General features: G+C 44.2%; 1 protein-coding gene and 1 long non-coding RNA gene across 3 annotated transcripts; one reads left to right on the top strand and one right to left on the bottom strand.

The window, feature by feature from the left end:
* The first annotated feature begins 842 nt into the window (after positions 1-842).
* LOC130602985 (dual specificity protein phosphatase 13-like) lies at positions 843-23,520 on the top strand. 2 transcript variants are annotated; one of them, XM_057416373.1, is made up of 5 exons: positions 843-1,320; positions 4,034-4,233; positions 20,025-20,229; positions 21,347-21,567; positions 22,672-23,520. In XM_057416373.1, the coding sequence occupies exons 3-5, from the start codon at positions 20,072-20,074 to the stop codon at positions 22,896-22,898; spliced, it is 606 nt and encodes a 201-aa protein (XP_057272356.1). In that variant the 5' UTR covers positions 843-1,320; positions 4,034-4,233; positions 20,025-20,071; the 3' UTR covers positions 22,899-23,520. The 2 variants fall into 2 exon arrangements, with proteins under 2 accessions (XP_057272356.1, XP_057272357.1); XM_057416374.1 differs by lacking the exons at positions 843-1,320; positions 4,034-4,233 and adding an exon at positions 13,640-13,805.
* Positions 1,383-4,480, bottom strand: LOC130602987 (uncharacterized). Its single transcript, XR_008973034.1, has 2 exons — positions 4,361-4,480; positions 1,383-2,629 (listed from the first exon to the last, which is right to left on the bottom strand). It is a non-coding gene; the product is annotated as an uncharacterized LOC130602987 (long non-coding RNA).
* Positions 23,521-27,513: the final 3,993 nt, after the last annotated feature.

Raw genomic sequence — 27,513 nt, 5'->3', positions numbered from 1 at the left:
ACAAAGTCCACAGAGGAGTGCATATGATCCAGGAATGAGCCCTTCCTGTGGGAAAGGACCACGCCAGAACAAAAAGTTGGACCTCCTCCGAAGACAATCTGAAAACCAGGTTTTTATTCTTTTGAGAGCAATTTTCATTGAGACCCAGTTCCTGAGCCACCTTACCAAGTGGGTAATGAGGACTAGTGCCAGCTTAGCAGAGGCTGCGAGTGTGTGTCTGTGAGCAGAGAGCACAGTGGAAGGGACTGTCCCAACTACAGCTGACATATATCTGCTTAAAGCAGTCACAAAACCACAGTGTTGCCTGAAGTGAACCATGTAAAAGCCCACTGGAAACTTCTCTTAATTTTATTTTCCAGTACAAGAAGTCAGGGAATCAAATGAAGTCAGTAGAAGCCAGGTCTAAAACAAGAGGAGGGGGTTTAGGTGAGCTGTGTAATGCCTTGCTGCAGGATGTTGCAGAGGGTAAAAGCCTATAAATGTTCACAGGATACCTAGAAGAGCTAATGGGATAGAAATACATTCAGGGTTACCAAATACTTAGAAACTCCCTCCAGATCAAGAAGCTCATGAGCTGCAGCCAGCTGGAAGCTGGGAGAGTGCTAGAAAGCAGTGTAATTTATGTTTGTGTGTTCTTATTTTCTGTAGGCATCCACTTACAGCCAGTCATGCACAGGATAGTGCACTCAATGGACCTTTGGTAAGAAGGCCCAGGACAGCTGCTGTCGTGGTCTTTATTTTGAACTCCCCCCTAAGATGAGCTGTCCCCTCTTTCCCGGTAGCTTATTATTAGAACTGAGTCACATGAGACATTTGGGACTGCATCTCAGTTGCGTTGACCGACATTTCTTTCACAGGGAAAGCTCTATGCTGGCAGGCACACCAATATAGCTTACGTGGGGAGGGCAGTAGCAGGGGTTTTGTGTGAGATTCGCTTCGTAGAGAATCTTCATTTTCGTGGCTGTTCCCCATTGCATCAGGGATGAGGCGCTGAGCTAATCCGGGGAGGCGTCAAGGCGCGAGCTGTATTTAGAGACAGCCACCTGCTTGGGAACGTCAAGCAGCAGCAAAGAGCATGCTTCAGCAAAAAATATCCCCTGTGGATTCTGCAGCAGCGGCACCCAGCAGGATCCCCCCTGCCTAAATCTGTGTGTGGCCACCAAAGGGGTCAGTGCCTGAAGACAGTCAGACCTTGTCAGCCCAGGAATGCTCTAAGCCTGGTGCTCCTTCTGCCCAGGAACTGCCAGATATTTTGGACAGCTGCGATGTGGAGTTAAATCACATGGGTGAAGAATGGCCTAATCTCTACATAGGCAATATGTAAGTGTTATCTGAGGCTGTGCTGCTCTGAAGGGCTGGGGAATACAGTACTGGTTAACATATGCTGTCCAAATACTTTATTTAGTTAGCTTGTTAGACTTCGTTGCCTTAAAATAGGCTTACAATTATCATAGAAGAAAGTAAAAAGATTATTAAAAAAATAACCTACAGAAGAGAATAAAATTAATTAAAAAGAGACTAAGACTCTCTTTATTGCTTTGCATTATAATTATTCAACATACAGATTTTATATATGCTGCAACATTTACCATATAAAGCACAAGGCAGACTAATGATCCTGAGTAGACTTAAAATTGAACTATGATTGGGTCTAACTTTTTGAGTTTAATTTTAACTAGAATAGAATTTTTCACAGAAAAAAAGCATTCTACTTTTTGCTGTTTGTATGACAACTTGATTTGCAGTTGAAATTGATGACAAAAAAATGTATGGTTATTCTCCTGAATATATGCTGTCTGCTGAACGACAGCCAACTTCACTGTTTATTTCTTGTACTTGTGCGGATGGTTATTTTGCTCTGGAGCATGGAGAAAGCATGCAGTCACCTGCACTCAACATGCCTAGTACCAAAGTTATGCCAAAATGAGTTCTTTCCACCACCAGCAGGTTGCAAACTTGTTGAAATATCAATAATCAGTAATTCCTATATGAGAGAAGCAGGAGGAACTAACGATCCTTTGGCCAATTAGACATTACAAGCTAATTGGTCATTATTTTAGCTATGAAAAAACCAAGCCTAAAAATGAGGTAGATGACAGGGAAATAATCTCCATTTACAAAACTTGGTTTTAGAAATTACAGCCTGCTTCCTAATCTGTGTTTCTAATCAGGAATGTGACACCCTGCAGATGAGCCATGTGCACAGCAGGTGGGTGGCTGCCCACTGGTAGGTACTGGTGGGCACCCAGAAACACAGTTGTGTTGGCCTGGCCTGGATGTGGAAAGGCAGAAGCCAGCAACATGCAATACTTCAGTGAACTGCCTTGGTGATGGGAGTGGGAACCAACCTTCGCCTTTCCAGTTAAAGGAAACTCGTAACTATACTTGGAAATTGACTTTTTTACTGTAGTAGAACCATTTGCAGAAATAAGGATTTGCAGGATTGAGCCCAACAGGTAGTAAAAGCAAAGATTTAAGACTATAAAGATCACTGAAATTGTATTGTCTTAACACCATCATTTGACTGTAGACATTCTTCCAAGTGCAGTTTTAAGACCTCCATTTAATCCCTGTGGGTATATATGTTCCAAAGCATTCTTGGATGTTTATTCTCAATATCATTCTGTCTCTTGGGGAAAAAAAAAAATGGTGGGGAAAAATGTACAGATAAGACAGTGTGTACATGTAGTAACGAAAAGACGAACTTCAAGAACATTCAGCTCACAAGAATAAAATTGTAAACAGGCTTGTTTGCTAATGCAACAGCTGATTGCTAATATTGAGCTTAAGTACAACGAGTTACAGACTGCAATCAGTGAAACTGGAAGTTTATCAAGTGCTATAGATAGAATTTTCTTTGCCAACATCAATAAGACAAATCAGAACAGCACCTGAGAATAAGGTTTCATGGGATCTTCCTGAGGGAGAGACGCGGAATAAATAGGGTATTTGCATTTAGAGCCCAACCCAATACTCAGTGAAGTCAATAAACAGAGGAAGCCTCTGCTCCTGAGCAAACCTATGCCAACATCAGGACTTGTGCCAGAGCTAAAATAACCCGAAGCAGTAGGGTAAATTGTCACTGCTTGTTTTTGTGGAACCAGTTAAGTGCAGTTTATATGGAGCTACCTGGAAATCAAAGTTCAATCTAGAATTAATGCTGTATTTGATAAGAAATATTTCTCCTCATGACTTTATCAGAAATTTAATGGTCAGCTTTCTTTAAAGAAGTTAAATATCTCTTGTAAAATAAAGTATGAACGGCTGACTTTACATGATGAATTTCATGTGTTTCATCCTGGAGGACTTTGAAGTTGTGAACAAACCAATTATTAAATATTTGTCTGTCTATCAGCTATTGCTGATACAAAAGGCCAAGGCCTTTAATTAACTAATTAATTAAACCCTTTGGGTTTGAAAAGTAAAATTTTTTTAAAGTGATAGATAAGCATCTAAGGGAAAAAGATTTAAAATATCCTGCAGAAATCAAACTTCATGCTGATCTTACGCAGGCAGGTTTATCAACTGGAGTTTAGCCAGATTAGCAAGGCTAATACCGCTCAAAGAAACTGCACAAAAGAATCAAAGAATACTATTACAGGCTGAAGCAAAATGGTTACAGGCTATGCTAAAACCTGGGCGTGTTCTTTCAACATGCATATTTCAAGTCCAGTTGTAGGAGGACCTGAGCTACTTCATGAACTGAATTTCCGTAAGGTGTTTGGGCCAATAATTCACAATGACTTTATAGTCAGCTGGAGCCTGTAACACTTGTTAAAAAAATTTAGGAAATTATAGGCAGGAAACTGTCTTTACATAAGTGAAATAACTTGGAATCCTGTGTTTCCACATATATTTTGCATATATTCAGCAATCACGACCTTTTACTTTTCTTTTACTACCTTACTCTTTCTTACACAACATGTCTCAAAACATGGTGGATGCTGGACTCTAGAGATAGGAATACATTGCAAGATAACAAGGCACCTTGAATTGCTTTCTCTTGTGAGTTTTCACATATGATTCTCCACAGCTCCATAGCCCATAACAAGAAAGTCCTGAAGAGGCTTGGTGTCACCCATGCATTGGATGCTGCATGTAGGGAAGCAAATGAGATCAAACATTTCACGGCCAGGAAATGCATTATGATGGAATACCTGCAGAGAACTTGATCGGCTTTCACCTTGGTGCACGTTTCTGTACTGCCTCTGAGCGCATTCACAAGGCCAAATGGTGAGTCTCTCTCCTGGTGGTAAACCACTGCTCTTATGCAGCACTTTCATTAAGCGATCACAAATCACTTAAGCAGCATTAACTAAACCTCACTCAACCACATGGGTAAGCCTAATTATCCACTTACAGACACTGTCTTTGTTGGCAGGTGGTAGGACAGCAGGATCCTGAAAGATTAGGAGCAGCCAATGTCCAAATCAGTGGCAAGGATCACAGTGGTTTACTGGGAATCATCAGAGTGTATTTCTGTAGCAGGAGAAAAGAAAAAAAAAAAGGCAATTATAAAAGGGAATGATGCTGTATTATAGAGAATGCAGAGAAAATTCTGAGTTCTCAGCCAGAAACCACTGATTTCTTAAGTTTTTCAGTATTGATTCATCAGCATACACAACACAAGAATTGTTCCTTTCAGGTTTGAGAAACAGCCAAAAGCTGCAAAGAGCTATCATAGAGACATGCCAATTGGCCATTTAAAAAGCCTAATGGCATGTGTTTTACACTCTTTCCGGACTTGGATCTCTAGTAACAAGAAGTGGTTCTTGATTTATGGAAGGATGAATGTAATACCCTGGAGGCTGCTTTATCTCAGCTGCTGTAAATTGCATCTCTCAGAGATGAGATGAGATGTGAATGAGGCAGGAGTATGAGCTTTGCAGTCTATGACCGTGGCATTATTCCATGCAGCCTGGAACAGCACTACGTGTATTTATTTCTATTTTGAAGGGGATATCTTTGTCCATTGTATTCTTAGAAGAAGCAGATCTGCTTCCCTTTTGCTGGCTTACCTTATGATCTTCTGTTACTTTCCTCTAGGCAATGCTATCCCAAGAGTTCTCCAGTAGCGAGCAATTTTATCAAGCTGCAGGATTTACGTATCGAACTTAGATACAGTGTACACCTATGTAAGCTCTAAACTCTTATGACATAAAAAAAGATCAAAGAAACAGGAAGGAACATCAGACAGACAATCTGAATATGAGATAAAGATGAAAGGAACATGACCTAAAGCTTTGGCATCAAACCTAACTTTCCTCTCTGTTTAGGGGCTAGAAGGTTTCTAAATTCCATATGTTCCAGTCTCTCCTCAGTCATTTGGTTAATGAAGGCAACAAAAGTGCTAGATACTCCTCTAGGATACATTCCCAGTTTGTTGTCCATTCTGCTCAATAAAACACTTAGAACTCAACACCAGAAGAAAACAGTCCCCTGTTTAAAGGTCTTAAAGATATCCCTTGCCATAAAAAGATGCTAACCTGTTTTGCTGTATTGGGATCAGCAAATGAAAAGGGAAAAAAATGTCATAGTCCAGCATGTACAAGAAGTCACCCATGTGTGGGACAGAATTTTCCCACCCTGGTGACAATAGATGCTCACTGGCCAGGGACTTCCCAGAGGTGGCTTCTTCCTACTATGCCCTCTGCCCAGCTCTGTCTAGTTTTATAAACCTGAGATTTACGGCAAATGTAATAAATTTTCAGCCATAAATGAGCCTTCATTTCATGCTCAGAATTCTCCATTCCCATCAAAATTTTTTTACACAAATATTGATCTGTCTTTTGCACTAATGAACACAGAATTTCTTAAATTTACAGAGATATTTCGTAAAGGAACTGGTCTTTCAACCCTACTCTGCTTCCTCAGAAGACAGGTTTCTCCCAGTACCCTGTCTACTGACTGTCTCACAGAGGAAAGGGGATTGCAAAGATAAAATACTACTCAGGCTTTTGAAATGACTGCCCAAATTGGCAAGTTAAGCTAGACAACTCCATGGCAGAGGGGTCAGAACTAGGTGATCTTAAGGTCTTTTCCAACCCTAACTATTCTATGATTCCATGACCCTGGGGTAGTTCTCAGAGCAGGTCATCTTAGAGCTGTAAACCAATTGTAGTTTTAGACTGAAGTCCTAGACATGCAGAGGTAAATACCTGGGGAAAGTTGCTGGTGGCAATTCCAGCATCTCAGCAGAACTATGTAGCATTTGCCCAGAGCTCATTTGCCGCATGCATACATTTCCATACAAGACAACACAGTGCAACAGCAGAACACCAACACTGGGGGCAAATTAATCCTCGGGGAAACTCCCACCAAAACCAGTGGTGGAACCCAGGGCTGAATTTGCCCTCCTATTTCCGAAAAGAGAAGCCTGCCAAGGACGGTATGGCCGAAGAGGCACACAGAGCTGGCAGGCTCTCAAGTGTCAAAATAGAACCAGCATCGCTGGCCACGTACATCTCATGCTTTGCAGGCGAGACATAGACAAGAAAAACAATCAAGTTGTCTGGTGGAAAAAGCAGTTTCCCAGGATCGCTCTAGCCACGGTGTAATTGTGATCAATCTACATTGGCAAGTACCAGCTTTCCATGTGTGTTTCGCCTAATGCAGGCTGCCTGTGGAGAGCAGCTCAGGCAGGCTGATGCATGCTTGTTATCGCTGGCGTAAATATCTTTGCCTTGTGTTATTGTGGCACAAAGCAGCTGGACCATTTGAAAACCATTTAAAAAGCACTATAAAATTAGGGCTCCAGTGCTCTTATTTTATGACTTTCATGAGCAACCATTGCCTGGAGAGAAATTATCCTCTTTATTTTCAAGGCTAAAGGTTCTTTTAACATTCATCAAAATCGAAGTGCACCCTTGATAACACATTGAGCTGTTACTTATCTCATACAGATCTTTACCTTCTGCATAACATAATGTTCGAGATCTCAGTTCTTCACATACAACTCATTTCATTGTTGTCTGCTGTTGTTAGCACCAAGTGAATTTGTATAGTTTTAGGAGAGACTGGCTGATGCCCTGAAACATATTCTTTCCATAATTCCCAATTCTTTTTTAATTTCTAAAACAATAGCCTGGAGTGGTTTTGTTACTAATCCCTCTATAAAAATGGTCAATTACCTCTTCTGGCAATGGATTTGCACAGACCAATTAAACACTGTACGATTTTTTTCAAGGGCATGAACAGTACTTAGGTGCATAACCTGATAGACTCTGCTTTCTGCCTTTGAAAAATCTCTCCCCCATGTTTATATATATATATATATATAAAAAGTTTTTCATAATTTTCCTTTTTTTCTGGTCTTGTTTTCACAGACAGCTTCTTTACCAAACTCAGGAAAACGGTGAGTGAACCAACATAGAGTGACAAAATGTAAACAGTACAAAGGGAAAGTCATTCTCTTCAGAAATAAAAAAGAAATGCAGCTATATTGAACATACTTAAAGCTCAGATTGAAGGGCTTAGGAAGAGACATTGCATGAAATCCTCAGCCACAGGGGTTGTAAGTGGAGAATAGTGACACCCTGCACATCCTCTGTCCTGCAGCTCAGGAAAACCACTGTTTTTTCTCTGTGTTGCTTAACCTGCCCTCGGTTTCTGTAAGAGACTGGTCCCCTTATTATTATCCAGACATCAAATACAGACTGCTGATACAAATTTAGGAAGTCATAACCCTAGCTCTGTTCTCTTGGTTCCCTCTTTGGCCAGGATTTTGTCTTTATTTCCTCTGGGGGTAGCAGGTTGCCTTCCTGTGCCAAAAGGTGGCATGCTTTCAGATCTCTTCAAGGGGGGCTGATGATGCTAATAGATCCCGCTGTGAAAGTGATGTGTAGCTATGTAGAGGAGCTGTAAAGTCAAGATGCAGCATCCTACATGGAAGAGATGTAACCAGGCAGAAGGCAGGCTGTGCGTGTGCAAATGAGAGCCTCATCACCATGCCAGCACCTCTGCTAGCAGAGGGAGTTTGAATTTTTTTACCAGAGAGGTCTTGCCTGTCATCAGCCAGTTTCTGACTCATCAACAGGATGCCTAAGCTAACGGATGAAATGGAGTTACTTGGTAATCACAATTGTTTATGATCCTAGGAAGGAAAAAAATGGGACAGGCATGATCAACAGATCCTAGCACTGTCTTCTGTCACCATGGATAAAAAACCTGGGACAGACATACAGTCAGTCAGGATAAGACAGCACCTCAGCTCTACCGCATGTTTTTCTGTTCCAATAGTCAGCAAATCAATAACCCTCTTCCTGTATCTGACAGTCGCAGTAATAAAAAAGGAGCCCAACTGAGCTGACATAGCTCTGGGCATTTCAGACCAGATTTGACCTTTTGGGTTAGGACCAACCTACTCAATCTCAGCCATTACTTGCAGCAATGGTCAAGAGCAAGCAGCAGAAGAGCAGAGTTCAGTGCAGAACCCTCGAGCCCTGACCCAGCACCACAACCATGACATATCACCTGTGTAGGAACATCCTCCTTTCTGAGCTGACCTGCACACTGTTCCCTCACGTATATACACCTCACCCAGTAGAATAGAAATAGAAAATCCCTTTTACCCAGAACTTTCAGTTCCTGTGCAGCTCCAAATTTGTCTTTGTTTTGCGGATAAACCTGTGCAGAACAGTTTCTTGCTATAGTCTTCACTTAAAAAAAAAAAAAAGAGAATTAGCTGAAAGAGGAGCTTCTGCTTTCAAGCATGGAAAGGGAACAGGTGTCTATAGCCCTATACACACATACCTACTAAAACCTCAAGGTATAAAGGGTATGTGCTTACTCACCTCATGTCCAGAACAGGATTAAGCATACCCTGGCACTCCTTTGATCTAGATGAATCATTGCTGGAAGCCTGGCAAAAGGACCGAGGTGGTAGTATGTCCTGGATGAGGCAGACTGAGAGCCATCTTGTGCTCTGTTAAACTTGCCCATTTTCAGGAAGGCTTAATCTATTTCTGAATAGCAGGTGGAACCCTGTAACTCAGAGGTAGGCAGCCAAAGGGCAAAGGAAAGATGCTGGATGTTGGCAGTGTTCTTGTGGTGTGTCAGAAGCTGCAGAGCTTCCGTTCTTTCTTCACAAAATGAAGCTGATTCTGCTGCTAATTGCAGAACCCAGCTGGGTACAAAGTCATTTTATCAAAAGCAGCAATATAAGAAACAGTACCTTAAAAAGCCAAGTAGGATTGGAATCCTGAGGGGGAAGGTGTGAGAGCACTGGGGCCTGTGTTAGCATCATCTCAAGGATCAAAAGTGTTCCTGCCTAGGTGATGGGTGTCTATATCATCAGTTGCTTTTCCTCATCATTAACAACAGCTGAAAGTCACTTTAAATATTCTTCTTCTTCACTCTTTATCCCTTGTCATTCTCCTCCTTGCTGCCACTGTGAAACGCATGTTGGTTCATACTGATAAATGTATTCCTGGCCTGGGAGGCACATGCTGGATGTCTAGTGCCCATGTTGTCTCATCTGATATCTAGTTATGGATATTGTGAACACCTCATGCATAAGGTGGAAAAGGTGGCAAGACAGGTTAGACCTGAAGGCCTGGCTAGTCAGTCATTCTCTATCAGCCCAGAGCAGAGATTAGGGGAAGACAGCATAAGAAACAGGACAACTGTGGAGTGATTCTTCCTCTGTGTATCTTTCAGCTTTTAGACTTCAATAGCTTGGCTGCTTCCTAAACCTCATGATGCTTTTAATTACTGCAGAATGAGCAGAAGGGCTGGTCGTAGTGTAAACCTCCCTAATTGCCCCCATCAAGCACCTTGCCCCCATCAGCTCCAGGGATGCTGACGCAGGCTGTGGGGGCCAGAGAAAAGGGAGGCTGCAGGACGGGTGAGGAAGCTGGCGCTTGTGCAGAAAGCTCGCCGAAGCCGCATTCCCTCCCGTTTCCTGGAGGCACGGAGACACCTGGTGGGGAGCGGCGGCGCGGCTGAGACCGCCACCCGGACCCCCAGCCACCGCGCTGTGCTGCCGTTCGGAAACAAGGTTAATAAGCGCCCCACGACCTTTTGCAAGTTCTCTTCAGCTTTCTCTCACCTTTCAGAGGATGCAAGGGGAGCTTTGCGCTAGATGGGGGAGAGGAGTCATGCCTTTGGTTAACTTAAAGTCCCCCCAGTCTGAATGCACTTTCCAAAAGAATTTCCATTCTTGCAGAGGGTTTATTTCTTTTAAGAAAAGTGTTTGAAGTAAAAGCGGGTGGGGAAAGAGCATAAACAGCATAGACTTCTCCATCCAAGCCCTCCTTTAGAGCCCCACAGCTCAGTCCTGGCAGTGGAAATGTCCCCTCTGTGAGACCTGTATGGCTGAAGGGTCAGCTTGCCCCTGGAGAACAAGCAGGAGAGACGCTGTCTGAGGTGACAAGTAGCCCCAAACCAGGCCAAACAGCACTGTGAAGATTAAAAATGAGCACTGTTACAAGCACTTCTTATACAGAGAACCTGCACGGGAAACGATACAGTGTCCATCATTTGATATATACACCCAGGTCAATACCAGTTTAATTTATCCAGTACATTTCACATTTATCTTTCATCCAGCCACTGCAGTTTCTTGCCTATCAGTAGCAGCTCCCTTTAAAGGCCAGCCATGAGTACACTATTTTTAAATCATTCAAGATTGCTTTCTTCTGCCATCTTCTGGCAACAAGAAAAATCACCGTCTTTCAGTAACAGCAGTGTTGCTGTGCTGGTCTCAGGCAGGGGTTGTCAGTAAAGGCAGTGTATAATAAGATCAGTTGATATCATTGGTAAAAGTATAACCTTTCTTGCATACTGAAAAACTCATCTGATTTTCCAGCTCTACCTGTTGATCTCGTAGCAGTGGTTCAGTGGTTATCCCAGGACAAAATGTTCTGTTTCTTGAATGCCTGTAACAGCAAATGAGAGTTGATAACATGTGAGGCTTTATCATTTTATAACAGGACTTCATCAAGTACACCCTAAATATTTTGAGAAGAGTCCTTTTTGCCAGTTTTGCTCTCAGGTCTTTATAGCTTCTTGACAAAAGACATTTTTGTTTCCTATGAAACCACAGGAAGATCTCATCTGACTGATAGCCATGTAAAGCTTTTCCTTCTACTGCAGCAGCTAGTTCTATCTATCTGATGTCTCAATACAAACATCACAAATCGTGCCAAAACACCTTGCATTATTTGCTTAGCACTAAAAGAAAACATTTTCAATATTTTGTTAAAAACATACATAAGATTTATTTAAGGCTAAATTTTTGTTCCTGGAATTCCCCCCCCCCCCCTTTTCCTGCAATCACACAGAAGTTCTTTGTAAACAGTGACTTGTAATCCCCACTCTCCTATCACAATAGCTTTTCCCACGTAGTTGTGCTAAAAAAAAGAACATGATACATGATGATTCTATAAATTAAAAAAAGAAAAAAATCCGAAAGGAGAAAGCACAATATTTTCACTTAAAATAGACTCAAAATTCAGAGCCAATAAGAAAAACTATCCACAAAATTCTAGCCTGCAAAGACAGCATGAATAAAAGCTGTCCAAAGCTTTGTTCGTTTTTACTAGCACCAGCAAGAATGACTGCTTGGGATGCCAGGCACTGGAGAGAAAGGATGGTGATGCTATTTATAGCTCATGGGTGGCTCCCACTACCATTGTACCTGAGAAGCTCACAGTCCTTAATGTACTCCTGCTTACAGCAACTTTCTCAAGCAGAGAACAGCCTGCCCAGGGCTGAGCTGGAGGCACTGAGGTTTGCTTTGGGAAAAGGGATTGTTGCACTTGCAGCCTGTTCTCAAACTGTCTATTATAAACCTCCTGCAGCAGGCACAACCTCCAGCAAGGCTGCATCCCTCCCTGTTACCTCTCCTTCTTGGGAGCCATGAGGCTGCTGCTTTGCTGGAGGCTCTTCCTCCCTCCACCACCCTACCAGCTTTGGCATCAGTCTACAGCCACACCAAGCCTCAGCAGGAAACAGCATCAGAAAAACAGCAACATAAAACCTGATAACATAAAAGTGAAAAGACCCTCCAAAAACTTCCTGGCACGTAACAATCCTTGCTCCTGCCCAGCCTGACCTACTGCAAGACTCAGGGAGCACCAACATGGTATCTGGGCAGTGGGGCAGCACCGTGCTGCCGGCTCCTCGCAGTGACAGCACAGCAGGGCCTGGTGGGGAAACTACTTCCCACCAGTTAGCAAAAGGCAGGACAAGCCTCTCCCAGTGACCTTGGGACTGGATATTCCACAGTGCAGCAACAGTATCCTCCCAGCTGCCCTTGGCTCCTCATCCATCACAGCCTGGAGAGGTGGCTGCACACGCCACTTTACCCACATCCCCTGATGAGCAGCTCCCTGGTTTACCTGGTACCCCAAAACCAGGGAGGAGCAACAGGAAAACCACCCCCACTTTTATTTCTTCAAATTCAAGATAAGAGCAAATAGTCATCAGAAACATAACCAAAAGTTTGCAATAGAAAGTAAACCTCAGTTCTAGGTTTTAGTATCTTCTCTCAGTTGTTCTCATGCACTTCATCACTGGTCAATTCCTTTGAGACATACAATCATCCTACTTAAAATGCGACTTAATTGAAAAACAAACTGTGATTTTAAAGTCAGCAATTAAAAAAAAAAAAAAAAAAAGCGTAAAGGAGGAAAACCAGTCCACTCTGCCCCAGCCAAGCTGAGAATGTCCCTTGAAATCTCTGTGATGTGCTGGAAAAAAAACTTAAGTGACAAAACAGATCTTCCACTGCAGATTTTGAAGTCTTTTTGCACTTGATTCCACTGCAGAGAATTTGTACAGCTTTGTCAACCTCAGAAAGAGGTGCCTTTTTCGTATGTACCCTTTCAAGAGAGGCAAGGCAAGGAGAGCACTTCACTGCTTATGTTCACTTCGAGACAGACAGCTCGAAGACTGAGGATTATCAAAACCCTGTTACTCGTGCCTTCAAATATTCTGAAATCCCACAAGCTTGACAGCATTTTCAATTTTGTATTGACAGCAGCAGTCAGACAAAAATAATTTGAGGAGTAAATCAAGGAGAACCCCCACCTCTTTAATCCACAGTCACACAAATCCATACTGCCTGCAGAATGGCAAGTGCTTTGGAGCCTCTTTTAATAGCAATATGTTAACATCCTTGTTTGTCTTTCCTGAAGCTTGCAAGGCACCCCTTCCTCCCCCCCCCCAGTCTGGTCTTTTTGACATAATTTGTATCAGAGCTGCTCATAACTCACTCCTATCGACAGCCTGTGACACGGATGAAATCTCGGCAGAGCGCTGGCTGTGACAGCACTCACTGAACTGTTATCAATATCAAGGTCACTTTGTTTTTCTTGCTCTTGCTGGAGCTCATCTGCCCTGAGGGCACAGGCTGCCCAAGAAAGCTTTCTGTCTAAGCTGCTCACAAGTCACAGCCTCTCTGCTCCATTACTGGCGTTACATAAGATTAGAGTGAAGTTTCTACTATTAGAAGCAGTTAGCTGCGTGGTGATTTTGTGCTCTCCTGATATAGCATATAGCACAGTTATGGCTGCTGGCAGCAGAACTTAGAACTACAGCTATTTTTAGTTCAGGGAGAAGCATGAGTGTAGTCAAGATGTGTCACAAAAACCAGTATTTTTTCAGGGGGAAGTGGGGGTGGTGTGGGGTGTAATTCCTACCTGTGGTACCCTGGACAAGAGGGCCCCAAAAGGGAATTATCGTCATCCTAGGCTTGACAGATACTCACCAACGAGTCGGAAATCATGGTAGGAGCCTGTGGAGGGCAGCGCTGTCTTGCTGGGGATGGTGCATTGAATAGCTCAGAAATACCAGCTGCTAAGGTAATACTTTTTTTCTATCTCCTTTGAATCTGAAAGCTGCAGATGTAAAAGCTGTCGCCCTGCTACAGCCATGGCCTGTCACTGCACGCAGGACTTCCCAGTTTTCCACCGACTGCCCCCTTTTTTCAAGCATGCTTTCCTGCAGCTTTAGCCCTGAGCCCTGTGCCTAAGCTTTGTGGCTCTTAAATGGGGCAGTTTGAGGGTTGGGGAGGTAGGGGGGGAGTCGGGGGCTGGAGGCAGCACAGAGGTTCTCTTCCATTAGAAAGATAGGGTCTTGGGAAAATATGTGCAGATCCATTACATTGCAAAGGAAAGGAAAGGAAAGGCTCTCCGGGAGCACTCCCATGAGCTGCAATAACATCTTCTCCCCCCACCTGGGACCTGCCTCACCATCACCGGCTCTCCCGGCTACCTGAACCCCCGGCTGAGGCTGGTCACCCTCACCTGCCCTGCCCTCTGACTGCTTCCATTCCTGGAACAGCCTCTCATGTTCCTGCCATCCCTAGCTGCATGCAGCTCCCGTGGGGCAGCAGCAGGCTGCCTCTGCCCTGCAGCAGCTCCTCCAGCTCCACGGGCAGCCCTGCGTAGGGATTGTAGAGCTCACGGTGGAAGGATTCTTTAGCTCTCCAGCCCAGCTCAGGCTCCTTGCAAGCAGAAGTTGGTACCTTGCAGCTCAGTTTGGAGGAGTCAGAGGGCCCCATCGTAAATGTACAAGGCCGGATGTGAAGAGAGGTGTCAGGAGGGAGACCAAGCAGTGAAGAGGTGTGAGGACTCAGATTTTCTCTCACCCAGTAAAACACGGCTGCCAGCATAGGGCAAGGGGCATCTGCGAGCTGAGCTGAGGGGGTAGCCACAGAGGAGGCGTGCAGGGCTGCTCCCACTCCTCCTCGACATTGCGGTTAAAGAGAGGGCTGTGTTTTGCAGAGCCCTCGATCTGGCATCTTTCCCGGGTAGTAAATTCTCTTAAAACCCGAACCAAACAGAGCTTTAATTGTACATTCTGCTTTTCTCTTCACTCTAGAATAATGGCAATGGCATTAATACAGTGCTGCATTGAACATGCACCCGCACTGAGGCCGAGGGACTGATTCTGCTTTCCATTATTCAGGGGCTCTGCCTCTGGTGAGGCAGATCAGGGTTTAAACAGCAAGCAGGAGCAATGAACTTCTACTGTTCCCTGCTGTTTGAGTGTGGGCAAAATAAAAGGCCATAATATATGATGCAGTCAGCCAAGAAAGCAATATTGCTCTGCCATGTTCACAGTCTACACTGAGACAAGTCCAGGATCTCATTTCTGAATTCCCATAGGTGCCTCATTTAAACCATCAGCCATAACCTGCTTCTCATTTTCAATACCACTTGGTATTAGAGCTGCAGTGAACTGCTGGTGAGAGATTCTAATTCCTGCAAACAAGCCCCTGTAGGCTTGCAAGGAAAACAGAGAGTTCCCCTCTCGGTTGCCTGCTAGGTTCCCATCTGGCTGTTTTAACTTTGCTATTGCTTTTAAATGTGCCTGTTTCTGCACATGAGGCTTTCAGCTCTACCTCAGGAGACTCCTGGGTTCTCTTAGCATTGAATTCTGACCAAAATGTAGAGACATGGATTGGGTCTTCTTAATAAAAAGAAAGATCAGATTTCACATTACAGTATCTGAAAGATTAATTCCACTTACATATCATTTCCCTGTGAACCACACTTCTTTCCATCTGGATTTTTCCATCAGGAGGACAAAGAGGCATAGTGTTAAGCACTACCTGGGAGAAAAGAGCAAGGAGTGTAGAAGATAAATGCAGAGATGCTTGCTGAGAGAAAAGAGAAGAAAAACAGAGTAGATAGCAATTTCAAATGCATCGAGAGGCGGCTGCTACTTTTTTCTTTCTTTATTTTTCCACATTAATTATATTTTGATCTCATGCTTTGCCGTTTTGAACCATTTAGTTTGTCAGGTTTTGATTCGGGAAATTTAGGGTGTCTGACTGCAGGAGCTTTCTGTATCATGTTATTGTTAGCTGTTGTCTGTGTTATTGTAGTAACCACAGGTCCAGCCAAAATTAGCACCCTGCTGTGCCCAAGGCTATCAATAATCTCATGTAAGACCTTGTTATTGAAAGATGCCTGTCCCTATCCAAGCTATCATTAGAATCACAAGGAGAGCTGTGCCAGCTAGGAAAAGGGATAGAGGAAAGATGACTTGGGGGCTAACTAATGCCCTGCCACTGTCTCCTCTTCAGACAGTCATTAACCTCTCTATAGCCCAGTTCAGTCTTCAGCTGACAAGGTAACAAGCACAGCAAAATGGTGAGAGGCTTTGCACCTGATACAGAAGTTAAACTTAGGTGGCTGCTCAGTTAGTTTGTGTTCATTTTCAGTTAAACAAAACCTGTTTTTCTCAACCAGGAACAAGCCACTTTATCTTGTTTTAATATTTTAATAGATTTTACACAATGCTGAAGTAAAATTCCAAAACAGAAGTAACTTTGACTAGAAAACCAGAAATGGTCATTTTTATTGAACTATTTTCAAACCTACAATACTGGAGTGTTTGCTTTTTTCACAGAACTTTGCTGAGTTTTTTTCACTGGAATCTGCAAATGCAACACAAATCTGTTAAATGCTTTAGCCAGTTGAAGTCAGTTGGGATTGTGTGGTTGCTTCTTTTCTTCGCCAGAAAAATATTCAGTAGAAAACAGCAATTGTTTCCAGTGTAGGAAAAAAAAGCCTTGCAGACTGTAGCATTCAAGTGGTGGGTAATAATCAGAAGATACAAAGCTTAACTAGGATGTTGTAGGTGAGGTCCCAGAATGGCACAGCTGCATGCAAACAAGGGTGCGGACTCACCCACAGCCCTACATGCTCCTGCTGCTCAGCAATGCCAGCACCACAGTTGCCTGTGCCTCCAGCCTGGCTCTCATGCCCACCAGGGAAATTCAAGCCCCTGTGACTCAGGCTCCACACCTCAGACAGGAGGCTGAGCAGGCCCTGCCCATTTGGGGTGCAGTTTGGAAACTGATGTGTAATGACAGAGCTGTTTTAGAGCTTGTGCTACCTTGTATTCTCCCAGGGAAGCAAAGAGATTAATACATCTGGATTGCCCTTAAAATCCCTATCCAGTCTCAAATGCCTACTATAGGTAGAAGGCTTTATTTTATTGTTTTGTTTCCTGTTGTTTTGTTTTTAACCAGAAAAAAAAGAAAAAAAAAGGAAAGATGGAAAGAAACAATCTAATGAGATGGTCTTTAGGTACTTCCAGGCTACAGTTTAAAATAAAAGTAATCCTATTCAACTTGCATGGCTTAGTTCTCTGCAGAAACATTATTGACCTTGTAATATAGAATAATTCCCCCCACTCCCCACCCCCCCACCCAGTTACAGAGGCTCCTGCCCTCCTGCAGTCACTGGCTCTTTCCAACTAGAGCAGCTTCTGGGAGCCACCCGGAGGGAGAAGCTTAGAGAAATGTAATCAGTGGCAGCACTTCTGCTAGCTTTGCAGTATCTTACAGTGGAAGGCAGGGGGGACGACACTTCTAGCAAAGTCCCTGGCCTTCAATTAAAAAATTCATATTACTTTCCTCATTAGTTCAATCATCTGGTATAGCTATTTCCAAGCTTACCCCAAAGGCCCGGCAGAGCAATTCAATTTCAAAGCCAGTGCAACGCAGGACTGAGCGGTGTGCTTGGGAGGAGCTATGCTTCTTGGTGTTGACATGAGGAGCTCACTTGTCTGGCATTAGTCATGTGAAGCGAATGATGTTGACACACTTTTTGGAAAGAGGACTGCTGAATGAAAGGGAGCTCTGTTGCAAAACACCTCCCTGGCTACAAAGGCTGGAGTTGCCTGCTAAGTTTCACCGGCACCAGAACGACTCAATTCTTGGAGAACCTCCTCAAAGTTGGGTCTCGAACAAAAGGCTTCGCAATGTAATTCTCTCTGCTAAACATCCCTTTCCCTCTCTCTGCTAATCATCTCCATTACTGTAACTAGCTGACAGGCTGCAACAGAAGTTTAAAGAAGCGGGGGCTAGGAGAACTGCAAGTTTAATATCCGTCTGCTTACCTGCACAACCTCAGCCTTTAAACATCTGCAGCAATTGAGAGTCAACCACACTGCTTGAAAATGAGCCTGTGATCTTATGAATCTCCTGATGTAGAAGCTGTATTTATTATCTTTTTCTTGGTTTCCTTTTTCTGCTTCAGCTTAATGTTCTGTGTCGGTGAAAGTACAAACAGGTCATCATGACAATGCTGGCAGTAGCTCTTGAGCACAGTGCATGACTTCTGCTGCAAGGCAGTAAAACTTGTAGGGCAAGGCACAGTACCTTTTCCTGTGCTGCTCTTCATGCTAATCTGTGCTGGGATTGCACAACATACTCTTTTACCAAAGCTTTTGGTGTTATGTGCCCTGAAAAATTTGTAGGCTTTTACTTATATAGTGCTCTATACTTCCCTGCTGTTCTTTTCCTTCATCATTAAAAGTAAAACCAGTCAGGTTTTTTCCATCTCTCCCATCATTTTTATTGTGCTTTTCATATTTTCCTTATTAAGTAGTTACCCTAGGGAGACTTCCTTTTTACTGGAACATACAAAAAGCTGTAAGTGCTCTTAACATTCCTGGGGAGGAGGAGGGAAAAGGGGGCAGAGGAAGCAAATTTAGGCTGAGGTCACAGAAATATATATGGTGTGTTCAGTAATATGCCTTGCATCATCTCTACTTCTTTTTCCATAAGCAACAAGACATTTTCCCTTGCTCTCTGCCTATTCCCCAAATCAACGTATGCTGTTCAAAATCAGGTACCTGGATGTTTGGAGCAACATCCATCTGGCAGCTGCTGCTGCTGGGCAGGGGTCAGACTAGATGACTTCTGAAGGTCCCATCTGCACTTGTTTTCTAGAATTGCTGGGAAAATAAAGCCAAACTCTAGATGTAGGCATTCAGGCGCTACAGTGAAAGTTGATGCCATGTCAGAATAAACTGGCCACCTCGCTTTGGGAAGAGTTCTATTATAGCCTTAATACCAACAAGCAACCAAACAAAGTTTATCAGTATTCTCTGGGGGTGAGAACAGCAACTCAGGATAATGAGAAATGCTCGTAAAGTCTCAGGGAAGGGACCACTTAGATATCATTGAACTCTTGCTCTTGACTGAAGCTCTGCTTTAGGCTGGACTGACTAGTCCAAGCTTCCTGGATCTAAACCAACATACAACATTGCAAAAGGGATACTCATCTTCTACTGCATGATCTGTATGGGAACAAAGCTGTATGGGGTCCTAGATCGGATTCTCAACAGGGCAACAAAGCCAGAACTTTCAGCTCTATAATTTCCCAGAATTGAGAGCGTTTTTTCTCACATCCCAGGTAAAGACCATAACCCTCATATGAGAGAAACAGCCTCTCTCTGGAGGCAAACAGCTATCACATTATTTATACAAAGTAGAACAGCTCCCAGAGGAGAGACTGAGACAGACAGATGCAAGCATACCAGTATAGCTGAGTGTTCAGGGGTATTCACCTGAGAGACAGAAAAAACTAGTTCAAGTTTTGTCCATTTATATATGTGCAGACACATATATAGATATGCATATATACGTGAAAATCCATTTATATGCACACATGTATGCATATATACGTGTTAAATACACCCCATAAATGAAAGAAAACTGTATGCACATACATTTGATATATGTATATATATATACACTGTATGAATATATGTCTTACATACACATCATAAGATTTTCACCTTGGCTCTAGGAGCTTTGTAAGTATAAGTCAGTCCATTGGTTCATTCTTTCAAAAACTTCCAGTTTTAACTAATCAGAATCAAGCGTGCACAAATGCTTTGGTAACTCCCCAACATGAAGTATTAGAGCTTTCCTGCACACACTCATCAGCGCTATAGTAACAGAAATAATACCTGCACCTACGAGATACAGCCAGTGCTGCATTTTGGTGGCACAGGATGTTCTTTTTCAACAGCATTACTTGTCAAGAAATTAAATCATATCGTCTGCTGCTGCTGCTGCTTTCTCAGGGGATGAATTGCATGCCTGTAGTCCCACCACAGAGTCAGGCCTGCTCTCTGGATGCTTTTAGCAACACCTGCAGGCCCTGCTACACACACTAGTTAGAATAATGTAATGCTATTTGGAGGGTAATGGGCAGGACTGCTTTCTAGGGAATATTATTTCTGTATGGAAATCTCCTCTTAATTCATTTCAGAAAAGCTGTCTCTGATATAGCCCAAGTGCGTGCAAGAGAGCAGCCAGATGCTTCACACCAGAGACTCTTCATCTCCCACGAGCAGTGCAGGGAGCACTTCCTATGAAACACCAGCGCTATCAGACCTCCAGCGGCTCTTTTGGTTTAGAGGAGGGTCTGATAATCACGTGGACCAAGTCTGGCCGAATGTTTACCTAGGAGATGCGTAAGAACCTATGGTCCTATTGTTGAACTATTATTGGTCCCTGGGAGAGGGAGGAAGGGGTGTGGTACATTGGGGAGCAGCTTTTGGGTCTGCAGGAATGCTTTTGCTATGCAGGCTTCCAAAACTGGTAACAGAAGGAGTTTGGATGTCATGAAAAACATGACATACAAAATGGTGTCATACTCACTGTGTGTCTGAATGGGGTTTTCCATATTCTGTGTACTGCAGGGGATTTGGCAGGGTAAGAATTGTTTGTATTCTAGACAAAAGTCTTAAAGAACCCATCTCACATTGGTGTAAAGTCTGAAATGCACTATCTATCTACCCTGGAAACTGTGCTCTAAGACAGCAGATGAGGATAGTAGCCCTTACGTTTAAATAGGAGTAGCAGGATCAGCAGCCAGATGGAGGAGAACTTAAAGGAATTATATAATAGGGATTTTTCCAGTTAAAACCCAAACTTTCTTTCAAGGATGGTAAAACTGAAAATACCAAACAGGAATTTTCATGCAAATACCTCATTCTTGCGACAACTGCCATTTATTGCCATTTGTTTCTATTTGGATTGCTGCAGATTACATAGCTCATCAGCTCATTTTTTCCCAGTTCCTCCTCCTCATGAATTCGTTAGTTAAGAATCACAGTTTTATGAAATAACTTTAGTCTCATTTCATGTTGGGCAGAGGAGAGAACCTGGCTGGTAAACATGATGTGATGCAGCCACTTCATTTCTGAACCAGGAATGAGGTGCTGCTGCATCTGTTCTCACCCTTGTGACCCATGCACACTATGAAAGAGAGATTAGAACTTGCTAAACAACTGTTTGCAGGAAAATCTCAACCACTTTATACATTAAGCCATGTTCCCAGGAATTACATGCTGGGAGGCATTTTCTTAACAGTATCCCACTGGCAAGTCCGTGCTCTTGCTTCTCTCCACACCACCATAGCATGTTTTTCAAGTGTGAAGCACTATGGGCTTCTCAAAATCTGCTACTCCGTGAACAAGATGCAGTTCCTGTATCCTTCCCTAGTGGGAGCAGGCACTAACTTTAAACCATGCTATGTTAGCAGGATGTTAGGAGTGGTGCCAATGAGCTCTTCGCGTCTTTAAACAGGTGGGCTGCTAGGAGCAAAACTACTCTTCAAAGCCTCAACATTACTCATATCCTTAATGCAGCAGATGGGCCATATAACATCAACACAGGAGCCAAATATTACGAAGATCTGCAAATAGAGTACTATGGAATAGAAGCATTTGATGATCCTTCCTTTAATTTAAGTATCTTCTTCTACGATGCTGCCAATTTCATCAGCAAAGCCTTAAACACCACAGGAGGTAAGAGGGAGGCAAAGAAGCTTTGGGAGGAAGTTTCAACACGAGCCAAATGGCATCTCAGTGCAGTAACAGGCAGTCAGCAAAGCTCATATTCAGCCCACAGTTCAAGACTACACGAGCAGAACCGCTGCATGCAGGGTGGGAGAAGGGCACCTGTGCCACGCACTGCAGAGAAGGTGGCCATAGCCAGGCCCTGGAGAGCTGGGGAAGGCTGGCTGCCTCAAGCCCAGCACGATGGGAGGAAGTGAGAGGCAAAGGCAGAGGTTATGGCACTGTGGGTGCTCCCACTCCTGCCCTATTCCTGCAGGAACTGTCAGGACCCGTGTGCCTTCACATGCACCTCGCACCCTGGCAGGGTCTTCATCCTGGCCCCACATAATGCAGCCCTGCTCTTGCTCCTGATGCACTCAGATGGGAGCAGCGGCACTTCAGCGTTGGTTTAAATGCTTCACATGCTTAAGTGCTTCACAGAATTGGAGCTTTATTCGGGCTGTCTATTAAGCTAGAGAAGCAGCAGCAGTTAATGAACTAAGTCAAAAACTACGAGCCTGACCCACAGCCTGCTGAATTTTTGTCAGCAGAGTTTGGATTATGGCTTAGTTATCATAATTTCCATTTGTTCCAGAGTTTGCTCTGACTCTGACTGGCTGCGAGATCTGCTGCTTTCACTAGAGTGCTTTATTAAATCCCCAGTTATAGCTCACACTGGGCTGCTGAGATACTGTAAATTATGAGCCCGGTTTTACAGGCAGACTATCCTACAGAGTTTATGGGACTTGTCAGTGATCACGGCCAGGGCTGGGCCAAAATTTTCTGCCAGAACTGTTGTAGATTTTTTTTTCCCACAGAGAACGGCACTAACAAGTTTAGTCACAGAAAGCTTCTCCCTTCCACAGAAAATTCCAGCTATTTTAATCTGAGGCCTAAATTAGATGCATGAGGTCAGTACGAATTGCCTAAAATGTATGGCATGATTTTATGCTAATCCTCCCTGAGTATCCGCTAATTGTCACTGCTGTTTTCCGGTGTTTCTAGTGTTTTTTTTGTCCTCGCTTTAGAAATGCTAAAGACCACTCACCTGCTCTGCCTCTTTTGTTTTGGCAGGTAAGGTGTTTGTTCATTGTGCCATGGGGGTGAGCCGCTCAGCATCTTTAGTGCTTGCGTTCTTAATGATCCATGAAAACATGACAATCGTGGATGCTCTGAAAACAGTGAGTGCTCACAGAGACATCTGCCCAAATTCAGGGTTCCTCAGCCAGCTCCGGGACTTGGACATTAAACTGAACGAAGAGAGGAACGGAACCAGAGCATCTGCTACCAAAGAGCTGTAAGAGAGCATTGCTGAGAGGACAAATGTTACTGGAGTTTCCTGTATTTCTTTTTAATGAATTGCATCTGTAAATTGAGGATGAAAGTTTATGATACACCAGAATGCATGTTATTATTGAAAGTAGATTTTACTTGATCTGTCCATTTTGCAAAGCCTTCCAAGACTATACTTACGGTTGGTTGTGCACTGCATCCTTCACTCTCCACCTTAAAACATTGCTCTCTGCTGGTAAAAAAAAAAAAAAAAAAAAGAGAAAGAAAAAGATATCAGGTTCCACTTCAGAAATAGCTGTGTTTCAGCAACTAGTAAAGCTCATATCATTTTATGAAGTGTTAGGCTATTTGAGGTGAAAGATGCCATATTATTTATGCTATGATAATGCTTAGAAGTTTTCTTCTGAATAAGCCCCCCAGCCCTTCGCTCCCCATATCTAAGATGGTTGGTATTTTGAGACTTGAGTCTGGTACTGCTTAGTTCTTGCTTTTACAATTGGTGGAGCCCCCGATTTAGTGGTAAGAGGCTGTTTAAAGGCAGAGCAGCTGGGAAACAACATAAGCCACTCTAAGAAATTATTCTAGGTCTCCCTATAGTCTTTTTCCTTTGACTGTTCATCAGTTTGGATTTGGATTTTTTTGGGGTTTTTTGTTCTTTTCTTCTTCCATGAAAATGCCTTTTTTTGAGAAACCATTCAAATATTGTTCATCTTTCCTGGTAAAAATCATCCAGGAGATGGAGGTTATGTGGAAAATGCATCCAAAGACAAAGAAGGTGGGTTCCCGGCTGAGGCTCCAAATAGCTGCATGGGCAGTGGGAGGGGGTGCAGAAAAGCATTTGACAACAAGTTTGAATCTAGCCCAGATTTGTCTGACAGTCCAACATTATAAAACTTGGGATTTTCTTTCCCCAGAATAAAGGTCATTAACATTGCAACATCGTGTTCTGTGGCATTTGCTTTTGGGAGGGGACTCGAGTGAAAACTGAAGGGACACAGAAATGGCAAGGGAGGTGCTGACAGGCATCAGGCTTTCATCTTTGTGTCTCTGGGCCACCATAAAAGCACTCAATAGCTACTGTCATCTGATGGATCAGTGCTGCCTGGAAACTATGTGAAGCACATCTGGCTCTTGGTTCCCAGTGGACAAACACTCCAGCACAAAGCCAACTGAGGGATTGCAGTTGTTTGCATTCCTAGTACCAAATTCAGGAATGCAGAGGCATGAATACTCCCCACCGTGTGAGCTGGCTAGTCAAGAAGAGCACAGCAACAAGGGAAAACATTCCTTGTCATTCCTAGTGCTATGTACAAGGCAAATTTTTACCTTCAGGACAGATGACTTTTATAATGCTTTTTGGCAATATCTACATCTGCCATAGGGACCAGGCTATAGGAGCGGGAGCACAAGCCAGAGCAGGTGGCACTGAAGACCTAACCCTCACCCCAAGGGTGCATCTCAGGTTTTGCTTTGGACTAACCCTATGGACTGGACATCCCTGAGCAGCAGGAGAGCAGTGCTGGAGCATTTCTTTGCTTTAGTTCCATGCATAAGGAAACCTGCTCATGAGCTCCAAGGGTGGCTCTGCAAGGCCAACAAAACCACAGCAAATAGGAATGGTCAGCTTAATGGTATGCTCGAGACCCAAATCAAAACTTAACATATGTGTCTCAGTTACCAATTAATTCTAGGAAACTGATGTCAACTTACAGAACAAGCTGGGGGAAAAAAACAACGAAACAAAAACCGATGGATGGGGCTATGGATCTGAACCAGCCTTGAGCACAGGAACCCTATCCCATTCCCTTGTGCTTCTCACTGTAGGAAAGCTCCCGTTGCCTTTAAGCAGCAGCAGAACTGAGGCCCACCAGGCATTTTCAGCTGTAGGGTGAAGGGCATCGCTGAAGATGCACTCGCTGTGGGTACGAGAGTACGTGCAAATTAAACGCATTTCACGCGATAAAAACGCGGTTTTAAAACACGGGTTGTTGGAAAATATGCATCTTACTCCGACGGTAAATCACTGTGAACACTGCAGAATAACACACAGAGCGTAATGCCTCACGCTGCGAGGTGACACACGCTATTCTCCCCTGAAGCCCCGGAGCGGCCCTGCGGCCTCCCCACAGCCCGCGGCACCGCATGTTGCCGCCAGGTGGCGCCGTTAGCACGGCACGGGCGGCGCCCAGGCCGCAGCGCCAGCCGTGCGGTGCGGTGCGGTGCTTCCCAGCGCCACCGGGCCTCAGCCCCGCATCGCCCCGTTTGTTCCGAATGCGGATAAACCCGAGGGAAACGGAACAGTCGTTGCGGGGGGTGCGTCCGCCCCGGCACCCTGCAGGCGCCCTGTGCCGGCCGGGGGCATCGAGCCCAGCCCCCCCGCGGCCTCACCGGCATGTGTCAAGGGTAAAACTGCCCCCCCCCCCCCCCCCCCCCCCCCCCTGGTGCCAGGGGTAACCCCAACCCCGCAGTGATGCATACGGCGTGGTAAGACTTCTCCTGGGAAAACGGGCTGAGAGAGCTGGTTTTGTTCAGCCTGGGGAAGGATCCAGGGAGACCTTATAGCAGCCTTCCCATACCTACAGGAAGCCTACAAGAAATCTGGAGAGGGACTTTTGACAAGGGTAGGTAGGGATAGGACAAGGCGGAATGGCTTCAAACTGAAAGAGGGGAGAGTTAGATTAGATATTAGGAAAAAATTCTTCCCTGCGAAGGTGGTGAGGCACGGGAACGGGGTGCCCAGGGAAGCTGGGGCTGCCCCATCCCTGGCAGTGTTCAAGGCCAGGTTGGATGGGGTGTCTGGGGCAAAACCCAGCTATCCCACTGCCATTCACATCTCTAGTGCAAATCCTAGTACTGCCACCAGCACTGTCATGCCTAGCGTAAAGCAGCAGAGCCCCAGGAGGCCAGGTCAAATCTGCTTACACCACCTGATGGTCAAAACTCAGCCCCCTGCTGCTGCTGCCCTCCAGTTGCCTCGCTCTGGCTGCTGCTTGCGGGTTCAGAGAGGGTAGTGGATTACAGTTTATAATTAACACAATTAAAAATAGACTGTGAATAAGCTGAGCACAGAGAAGCTAGAAATCTGGTGTGCAACTGCCACATTAGGAGGAAGCCAAGTGGTATTACTCAAACAAAGGTTATCCAAGACACCGCAGCACAGGAACTTCAACTACCAGGCAAGTACTTTTAAGTTTGTTTACAAACCAACCCTCAGTGAGCTCAATACATGCGCTGAGCAGCATGAACTTTACCACAGCCAGCTCTGCAAGCAGCGAGACAACTGCAGGGCTAGGCCAGATTATCGTCTCTGCCGTTGTACTCAGAAACTCCACATTTGTGAAATTCCAGTTTGCTTTCCAGCTGGATTCCCAGGCTGAGGCTCTCCCACTGAAAAACATCTTAAATTCAAGGGTGAGTTTCTTTAAATACCACTCCTGCTATATTTAAGTTTCTTACAGATCATAGCCATGAAACACTGTACCTGGATTTCCCTCTCAGCTGATGGTCACAAGAGTCATTCCTGGGAAGGGAGAAACTGGCCATCCAGTTACACTGGAGCAAATGTGAAACAGGCTATGAATAAAATGCTGTGCAGCTCAAATACAGAACTGGGAGAAACAGAAACATCAAGAAGTTTGAGAAGGAGGTGGGAGGGGAATTTTTTTTCTCCTTTTTTTTTTTAAATACTAACTCTTTATAGTTGGGTTTCTATGGATTATTTATTACTAGGATAGACTTTTCAGACAGAAATGGGATTTTTAATATCAGAGCCTTCCTCATAACATTTTTACTGAGGAAATAATGTTTGTGTGGCTGTGGAAGCCATCAGGATGCTTGAGGTAAAAGAGTACAGAAAGAGAAGACTGGGTTAAATTAATTCCTGCTAAATACCTACTAGCACACTTGCTGTCTATATGGGGAGCTGGAGACAGAATTGTACTAGGGTAAAAAGGATACTGTGTCTATTTATAGCCCTGCCTTCAACAGTGTAGGAATTCAAAGGAAAACTCCAACTCAGCACAGTCTTCTTATCATCTTCTTCTGTCAAGATTAAATCAGAGCTGAGATCATTCCCTTCCCATGCAAATCTGTGTTAGGAAGGATCTGTTCCTTTCTGCAAACTAAGGAACTACAGTGGTACAAACCACTCCAGAGCTCATATGGTCTGGGAGTCCTCACCCACCTCTTTCCTCTTGTTAGTCAGAGGAGGGGGAGAAAAACAGCCTCACTGCCTTAGCAGGGAAGACCTAAGGCATTTCACCTGCTATGCATCCCTGCCCCTCTTACCATTGCCAGCCCTTCCCTTACACCAGCTGCTCAGGGGCACTTGTAAATAAAAGAGTATCATCATACCAGCATCCCACCAGTGAGGGGAAGAGGAACAGGGTCCCTGCACACAATCATGGTCACTCATGGTGTTGCCTACTGAGATGAGGCCCTTACCCTACAGGGGTATGTGCCCTCTTGCCACTGCAGGGCCATCCATCTCTGGGAAGGAGTGGGCTCCAGTAGGTGTGTGTGGCACCTATTTATCAGTAGAAATTATCTCTGATGTTAAGCGTACAAATGAGAGCAGCCTTGGAAAACGTATTAGCAAAAACCTGACCACCTCTCTAAAAATAA

This window comes from Pezoporus wallicus, unplaced genomic scaffold (assembly GCF_028554395.1).
Source record: "Pezoporus wallicus isolate ANWC-B61680 ecotype Strahan unplaced genomic scaffold, APGP_CSIRO_Pwel_v1 contig_2012, whole genome shotgun sequence".
Taxonomy (NCBI): Eukaryota; Metazoa; Chordata; class Aves; order Psittaciformes; family Psittacidae; genus Pezoporus; species Pezoporus wallicus.
The sequence above is the reverse complement of the archived record's forward strand: the minus strand, read 5'-3'. Positions and strand labels throughout refer to the sequence as shown.

Bases quoted from the DNA above. Each gene is read 5' to 3' on its own strand.
- LOC130602985 (XM_057416373.1), top strand. From the start codon at position 20,072: ATGCTTCACACCAGAGACTCTTCATCTCCCACGAGCAGTGCAGGGAGC. The intron at 20,230-21,346 runs GTAAGAACCTAT...GTCTTTAAACAG, and splicing joins AATGTTTACCTAGGAGATGC to GTGGGCTGCTAGGAGCAAAA. The intron at 21,568-22,671 runs GTAAGAGGGAGG...TTGTTTTGGCAG, and splicing joins AGCCTTAAACACCACAGGAG to GTAAGGTGTTTGTTCATTGT.